General features: G+C 36.0%; 1 protein-coding gene across 1 annotated transcript; it reads left to right on the forward strand.

The window, feature by feature from the left end:
* Window positions 1-3,012: 3,012 nt before the first annotated feature.
* LOC137747880 (uncharacterized) lies at window positions 3,013-5,071 on the forward strand. The gene is made up of 3 exons (XM_088684820.1): window positions 3,013-3,595; window positions 3,718-3,847; window positions 3,983-5,071. The coding sequence occupies exons 1-3, from the start codon at window positions 3,460-3,462 to the stop codon at window positions 4,839-4,841; spliced, it is 1,125 nt and encodes a 374-aa protein (XP_088540946.1). The 5' UTR covers window positions 3,013-3,459; the 3' UTR covers window positions 4,842-5,071.
* The last annotated feature ends 3,928 nt before the right edge of the window (window positions 5,072-8,999 follow it).

Below are 8,999 nucleotides of genomic sequence, written 5' to 3' on the forward strand. Positions count from 1 at the left end.
TTCTAACTTAATATTACGATCTTGTTGTATTCATTTCTATTTAAAAGTTAGAGATCTTAAGTTCGATTCATATGATTTGTGAGTCAAAACTAAATCGTTATATTTGATTCATCATATGACTTGGTCCAAATCCCTTTAATTGTTGTATGAAAAAAAAGACTCCACAATAAAATTATAATCAGACCGATAAACGACATGCAAGAAGGTCTAAGATGTGATATATAATGGAATTGACAGTGGGATTCCTGTATGTGTGACTGGCTGCTAATATAAACAAGTACACTTGTCTCTTAAAGTCTTTGATATATATTTTTGCCAATTGGGTTCAGAAATGGCATGTGTCATTAGCGTAAATGGTCGCTTTATAAATTACAATGGTCCATGGTGTTTAATTAATTAATTAATCAAACCCTTGTTATATCTTGTTTTGTTATCTATAAAAAGCTACCCATTATTGGTGCCAAATTTGTTATATGTGGTGTGTGCGAGAAGTTCTTGAAATCTTTGAAAGCAATGTTGTCCCACGACAGAGATATATAATCCCTTGGTCATATCTCACCTTCACATCACAGTTTCTGATTTAATCTCATGGTTCTTCTAGTGATTCGTTCACCTACCATAACGAAAAACCTCCCATTATATTCCACACAATAGTAATACTTGTTGGCACCTCTTGACTTCTCGATCTTTCAAAATATATATTACATAATGCGAAAATGATTAGAGTATAATACATATTCATTTCTTAACCTCTTAATACTTCAAAGTTTATGAGAAAAGATTTATCACATTTTTTTACAACACTAACACGTTTCAGTTGATCTATTTTTTAACATGTAGTTACAATAATTGATGCAATAATATGTACGTGTCACAAATATTCATTATGTGACTAGCTAAATAGTTTGAAAAATATCTTCTTGTCAAATTTGAGAATGTAAATTTAAATTACCGTTCACACATTGTTTTTCATACATGCATTGTCCATACTTACGGACTTACGATCTAGAATCATAAGCATTTATATATATGTTGGTAACGTGTAAGTATAACGTGTAAGTATAACAAGAAAACATTATATACAAGATGTAAAAGTTAGAAATGAGTGTCCATATATAATTCTAGGCAAGAAAAGAATTCTCCACTTGTTCTACCCTAGCCTGCTACCTCCATAGACGTCAGCCTCTAGCTATGGCTAAGGACCGGTGACAACTTCTCCCTTTCTCCTCCTAGCCTTTTCTCCCTTTCTCTCGTACCCTTCTCCGCATCCCAACCTTCTCTCCCCTCCTTTCCCATTCCCGATTCTGCCCTCTGACTTCACACCACCCACCTTTTCTCGGCCTGCACGTACCTTCTCTCTTCCTCACGTATTTCTCTCCCACCATTTTGTGGTGGTTTTTTTTCATGGATTTCAGTCTCATACCTAGATTCAGGTCATGCTCTCTCAAGGTTCTTTGAGTTGGCTCTCCATTTCATGGTCTGGGTTGGATTTGTGGCTGCAGATAGGTCGGATCTACCATCGTCAGCTCATTTTCGGTAGTGGTGACACTATCCTCAACTCATTTTGTGGATGCACCGACTAATGCGCTAAGATCAGGCGGCTCTGGTGCTTCGTGCGTTCCATTTTTGTGGCTTTGCTACCTTGTGCATTTTTATGATCTGGCAGCTCCACCACATGGTGCCATCGGATTTGGCGGCTTTGCTGCCATCAGATTTGACTATTGTGTCAGATCTTAGGGTGCTTGACATGTGAAAGTCGGAATCTCACTAAAGCAGTGCAATTGCAGGTGGCCTTGGCATGAGTGTTCTTGTCGTCCATTGAGATGAGCTCATCAGTGATTCCTTTCTCAGGGTAGTGTAGTTATGTTTTGTATTACCTAGCGATCATTGTGGTCATGATGTTATGATCGCTAGGTTTGTCTTCGTCTTTGAGTGATGAGTTATGTGGTCTTGTCTGTCAACAAGATTTGATGTCGTCTTGCTTTATTGTGATGAGTTTATGTGGCCTTATTATTCCGCGATGACTGATGTGGTTGCCAGTATAACTTTGTTGTGTTTATCGTTTACTGTGATAGATCAATATTGATGGCAATTGTGCGTTTGTGCTTGTTGTTGCCATTTAGGGGTTTACTCTTGTTTATCTGTGAAAATCCTTTCCAGATCATTTTATTGGTCATCAGAGTAATGTACCCAATAACACTCTTATATTTGTTTGTGATGTTTAATAGAATCTCTCTCTATCGTTTTTTTTTTTATTAAAAAAAAAAAAAAAAAAAAATGCCGCCACCGGTACTCCAGTACTCCAATTGAGAATGTCATGAAACTTCCGCTCGATCATATTACAATACTCGTCCCTTTTATTTACCTTCTATGTTATCAGGTGAACCGAATACATAATAATTGATAATGGGTTTGCCCTTGTCAAGTAAATAAAATATATTTTAGTTGTTGGTTCCCATTTTAGATGGAGGACTAAATTTTCTTTTAGAAAAGTATATAGGGACTGTTATTGCTTCATCCACTATGGAGGTCTGACATTGTGGTGTGTTCCTTCACAAGAAATTGCCCCTAATTAATACCTCATGACCCTCTTGGTATTTTCGTCGAAAACCAACCCCGACGACTCCAAAACCAGAGAAATGAAAAGAAAAGAAAAAGATATAAAGAAGATTAAGACTTGAAATTAATGGTCATTTAACCATATATATTTAAACCATGCTTACATGGGTAAACCCTTTTTATCTTTAAAACACAAATTTATATATACAAAAAATACCTTAACTCATGCTTAAAAATGATCCTAACTAGGGATTATTTTTTTAACATGTATTGAAACCGTCATATATGTAGTTTTCTTATTTCACATGTTATCAAATAAGTGTGTGACACAATTGATATATCCTATTTTTAAGTTAGATTATCAAGAAATGACTAGTCCCTTATGTCAAGATCATGACAACGGCTGCATGGATGAACCGTTCTTATTAAAGGCTTGAGGAATCATTCACGGTCATAAACTAGTGGAAGAGTTCAAACCAAGCTGATGTTTGCTTTGTTTGCTTCAACTCTTTAAAGCTTCTAGTTGCGTCATTTATTTCTTGAGAGAGGGAGAGAGAGATTCTGAAGTAAGAAAGACAATGAGATAAAACCCTGGTCTCCTGTTCTGGCATTTCCAATTTCTCTAATATTCTATAAATAAAGGCTCATCCTCTTTTTCAATTCACCTTTCCGAATTTCTGTGTCCCTTTCCATGTTCTCAGCCCTCTCCCCAGCTCTCCAGCCATTATACTCTCTCTCTGATATATTTTATTAACATTATCATAAACTTTATCAAATTTTCATCAAGTGGTGATCATAAAGGGGAGCTAGCTGATACACACACACATATATATAGTGAAACCAGCCTCATCACAACATAACCCACACAATCAGAAAAAAACCCAAGTTAAAGTAAAAGCCATGGGGAGAGCTCCTTGCTGTGACAAAGCCAACGTCAAGAAAGGCCCTTGGTCACCAGAAGAAGATGCCACCCTCAAGGCTTACATGGAGAAGCACGGCAGCGGCGGCAACTGGATTGCCCTGCCCCAGAAGATAGGTCAGGAGCTGAGCTAATCACTTCAAATTCTCCTCACCCCAGTTATCAACAAAATTATTGATCATGATCTAACCTATATTTTTTTAATCTAATATTATTGTACTATTTCCCATGATCAACAGGCTTAAGAAGGTGCGGCAAAAGCTGTCGACTTAGATGGTTGAATTATCTCCGGCCTAATATCAAGCACGGCGGGTTCTCAGAGGAAGAAGATAACATCATCTGCAGCCTCTACATGAGTATTGGAAGCAGGTATATATATTAAACAATTTCAAGGCCATACATATCATATATCTCTCTCTTAATTTTCTTTATCATGCTCTTTTAAATTGGTAGTTAATCATGTTATGGAATTTAAGTAGGACTTTTTGTTTTCTTTTTGGATAGGTGGTCTATCATTGCAGCCCAGTTACCAGGGCGAACGGACAACGATATTAAGAACTACTGGAACACAAGGCTGAAGAAAAAGCTTTTGGGCAGGCAGCGCAAACAACAACAGGTTCAGCAAAGTCGCCGCACCGCCAGCTTTAAGCAAGAGATGAACAAAAGATCAGAAAATATTGCAAATTTTATTAATATCCCTGCTGGGTTTGACAACCAAAACCCTTATGACTTGCCAGAGCTACCAGTAGTCCCAGTGGCTAATTATCAAACACATAACCCTCAACTCATCAAGGGTCAGACTTCAATTAAGAATATGCTCATCAATCTTGGAGGAAGATTTTCCCATGATTCTGACACTAGCAATACAAGTTTTCAGTACCCTATCGATATTTTGTCAACCTCATCCTCAGATCAACAATTTTACCAGAGCTCCATTAATCTACTCAATTGTACTTCAGCAGCCAACAGCAATAACTATTCTCAATTTCCAAGCACACACTGTGATGCTAGTAACGGTACTGGGGGTTCAAGTAGTCCAACCATGTTTCACGGGCTCAACGATCAGAACAACAACCTACAGTTTGATCATCTTCACCAGCTAACTGAACTGGAGGTTTACGACAACAATTTTGCTCACCAACATCAGCAATTGGGTGGTTTTTATTATCAAGCCACCACGGAGACGTTGAACAATGGTAGCACTGCAGGGACTAGTACTGCTTCTGCAGAGAGTGAAATTAGTTGGGGAGACATAAATTCCCTGGTTTATAGTACTCAAATGGTTGCAGGCTATGAAACCAGCTGTCCACAAGCAGTCACAGTACCACCAGGTCTTCATACTGTTTTTGCAGAGTCGACCTAATTGGGCCTCAAATAACACCAATGTACATGCATGGTAATTGGGGTTGAGGGTTGTAAATTAATTTGGTGTCTGAATTCAGTAGGATTTCTTTCCTTTTCAGTCATACTTCTGTCTTTCGTAATTGTTTTTTGGTAATTCAACTGGGTGCTAGTGGAACCCAATACCTGCATGACCTTTAACTGTACCACTAAGCCAATAAATTACAAGGGGACCGACAATCTATTTCTCAATTTTTTGATTTATGGATTATAAGCTTCAATTTCTTTCCCAGTTCAAATTTGAATTACTTGTGGACGGTGTTGATTGTTGAGTTTAATTAACGTAGGAACTTGAAGTCTTGAACATAGAACTAAGTGGTCTTGCGCACCTGCATGCAGTGAGTTCAGTTGGGATACCATACACATTCTATTGACTATTCTGATCTGCAGGTGCCGTTTGAGCAACTTTATGATTTATTTCTTAGTTACAATTTTTACATGGTAAAAAAGTACTAGACTACTAGTACTTCTCTTCATTCCAATCACATGGGTTGAATTCCATGTGGCAGAAAGTACCTCCGAACCCTCCATGACAATAAAGTTAGTGCTTTGACGTTTTGGCCATAACTGGCTCGGCTCTAGCATGCAGGGAATCACAATGTGGCTGCTTTCCTTTATACTTTTCTTCATGTCTTCAATGGCGACAAGAGCTGTAAAAACACATTGTCTTGTCCATCTTATGTGTATTTCCGACTAAATATATATATATATATATATATATATATATATATATATATATATATTGTTCTAGGCCTATTTGACTGGGCTATTCTAAGGGAAAAGAGAAGGAGGGGGCCGGAGGTAGCAAGAGAGAAGATAGAGATTTAATTGTGAGGTGTGTTGTATCACCTTCATTGTGCCTTTATCTATACTAAAATCCTTACCCTTTTAGGATTATAACTCTTAATAGGTAATCAACTCCTAATAGGAATAAAAGAGATATTTCTATATCCACTAAATATATATAATGATTATTTATTTGGCTGAGAATGGAATAATATTGTTCCTTTGTTAATTGTCCTCAACTATTGTGAATCATATGTGTACATGTATTATACATAAGTCGTAGCCCTATTTGTTAAATCATACACTTTCCTTTTAATAGAATAGAACATGATTAGGGATTACTTGTAGATATAGTTAATTTTATGGTTTTTCTAATTCCGAGTTCTCTGAAGAAAGTTGAGGTTCCATCATAAAAGCAATTGCCAATACTACTTATAAGCACATGCAAAGTCCATTCTTTTCGCGATTTGGGATTCACTCTCAACTCTCCCCATCACGTGTGGTGAAATTTTAAAGCCTAACAAATGAAAAACACAAACGGGGTGATGTGAAACACGTTTGACTACTAGGTTTCAGCTATGGGACAACCTGCTTTGATACCATGAAGAAAGTTGATGTTTAATCATAAAATATATTTGCAGTATAGGCAGTAGGGCAACTTTTTATAAGCACATGCAAGGTCCTCTCTTTTCTCGATACGGGATTCACTCTCAACACTATCATAGTAAGTTTTTTTAAAATTTTTTTTTTATCACTATAAGAAAGAAATTTGAACTTGAGACCTCAAATAGGAGGAAGAATATTACTCACGATAACTTATTCTTTTGTTGAAAAGTCTTAAGTTTAAGTTTTATTAACACTAAAGGTATAGCGTAGAACTTCCATTTGTACGTATTAAAATTTTCCAAGTCCGTACATAATAATTTCAGAAATCTTGACATCTAAATTTCGTTTTTTTTTTTTTTTTACCCTAATACATTGGACGATTTTCAGTCTATCGAGACAGAAATGGTACTTTCATGTCCTATATATAATTTGTTGGATGCAGCTGCATTCCTACCTCGAAGTCACTAGGATTCTACAATACTACATCTTTATATTGTGAGTGTCAGTTGTTTCTTGAGAGACTAGAATGCAGTGGAATCAAGTGTGCCCATCTAACCAAATTTCTTTACAATATTGGAGAAGCATTTGCATCTAAGTGATCTTTATTATAACTTTGTTCTTGTGAGTTAGTTTTTAATTAGAAATGTAGCTCTAAATTTTTTTTTTTTATATAGATATGAATCATGAAGCATATTGAGCGAATGTCTCTTATGCAAGGACATTAGTTTGTGCAGAGAGGATGTCAAAAGAATGAACGACAAGATTAAATTTGTGGAGACGGATAGAGGGAAACTCAGGTTTGTCCTTTCTACCGCAAGTCAAAAGGGCATAAAAGCAGACCGCACTAATAGCAAAATTAAACAAAATTGACCAAGTCATGAACAGCTAGCCTAAGCAGAACTCAAGCTCACAGTGTTTACTCAGTACTAATCTATTCAGCATAAATATTGAGCAACTGCTGTTCACAGTTCACACTCCCTAATCGTGATTATGCATCTTATTTAATTTAGGATATGTTAGGATGACCAAATTTTAAAACCAAATTTGCAAACTAAATGATGATTCACCAATAAGAAATAAGCACGTTAATCGACACTTAATTAATAATCCAATCATAAACAAACACATTTTTTGGTTTACAAATTTTGGTTTTAAAAATTTGGTCTCCCCTGATATTACCCTTTTAATTAACCCTGATAAAGATTGTAGTATGATAATGTGAAAGTATGAATAGTCCTTGATGCCAAAAGTTATGAATCCTAGGTGGCATACAGGCTGTAAATCTAGGTCCCAATAATTGGAAAGGGATCATCTCCGAATCTCTTCCACAAAATCCATCAAGTCCGGGGATCTGGACCGTTGAAATTTGATTCAACGGCTACAGTTATTATACCTGTTAAAGGAACTCCTCTGTTTGTAGCCGTTAGATCAAATTTCAACGGCCTGGATTCCCGAACTTGATGAATTTGGTGGAAGGGATCCGGAGAGGATCTCTTATTCCCTAATAATTAATTAGATTTTTGAATAATGTTAGGAAAACTAAATTTTATAAACTAAATTTTTTGTGCAAACTTAGAAAGTTCATAATTGATTCTTTAGCTTCAATTTCGACAACGGATCAACAGGCAAATGTCACCGGCGTAAGTTAGTTGTAAGCCACAAACGGGCTGGATTTTGAGAACGCTTGGAGAGTGAGCAAATGTTTGAGATTTGAATTGGTTTTGGAACCTTTTTCACGTTGTGCCAATATACAACTGTATTAGTATTTGATTACTTGATTTTTTTTGGGAAATATTATGGGTATTAAATTACGCAGTCGCAGTCAATAAAGTATCACACTTCTCACATTGTTGATGTAAAAAAATCCATGACATTTCCCGATCCGAATTTCATCATCATTGATCCCAAATCAGGTACTGCCTAAGCCATGATGTCATGCACAATTCTTTTCTTGTTAAGAACATATTTGATTAGTTTCATGTATCATATAATTTCTTCTAAAATTATTACAGCAGCTAAAGGCCTTACGGTAGTGACATGTTCAAATGATATGTGCTGTGTTGGTCTTACAAAAATCATTATACGAAATTCAATCAATAATATATGGATAAACTTGCATTCTCCTCTTTGCGGATGTGCTCATTCCCCATTTTGGGATGAGCTCATTTCCGCTTACGAATAACATATCTTGACCATATAAATTTCTTAATCGGAACCATTCAATTTCTTAATCTTCAATTCATTTGAAGATCACCCCTACAAAAAATCATTTCAATTGGAGATTATTTAATCATTCAAATGATTAGAACAAATCGACGGAGTAGGTACTAAGTAATATGTTCATAATAAACCGTCCATTTATTGGATGTGTTTGGGTGATTATACGATATTAAATTCGAATGATTTTTTGTAGAAATAATCTTCAAATGAAGATTAATAAATTGAATGATTCCGATTGTTGATTTTATTCGGTCAAGATAAGGTATTCTCAAGTAGGAAGATATGTAGGCATCTACCACATTGGGGGATGCAAGTATTATCCATAACATATTATACGATTCATTTTTAATTAGGCCTTTCACATCTTCTGATTATGCGTTGCTTGCTGAAAATTGAGAATCGAGTATCGAGTATCGCATTCCTTATGGCTAGCTTGCTGTAAAAGGCTAAAGAAATTAGGGTTATTACTGAAGTACATTACCGACACTCTTATCCCTGCCATCAACTT

The sequence above is a fragment of the Pyrus communis genome, chromosome 2 (genome assembly GCF_041283825.1).
Source record: "Pyrus communis isolate YQ-2024b chromosome 2, ASM4128382v1, whole genome shotgun sequence".
Taxonomy (NCBI): Eukaryota; Viridiplantae; Streptophyta; class Magnoliopsida; order Rosales; family Rosaceae; genus Pyrus; species Pyrus communis.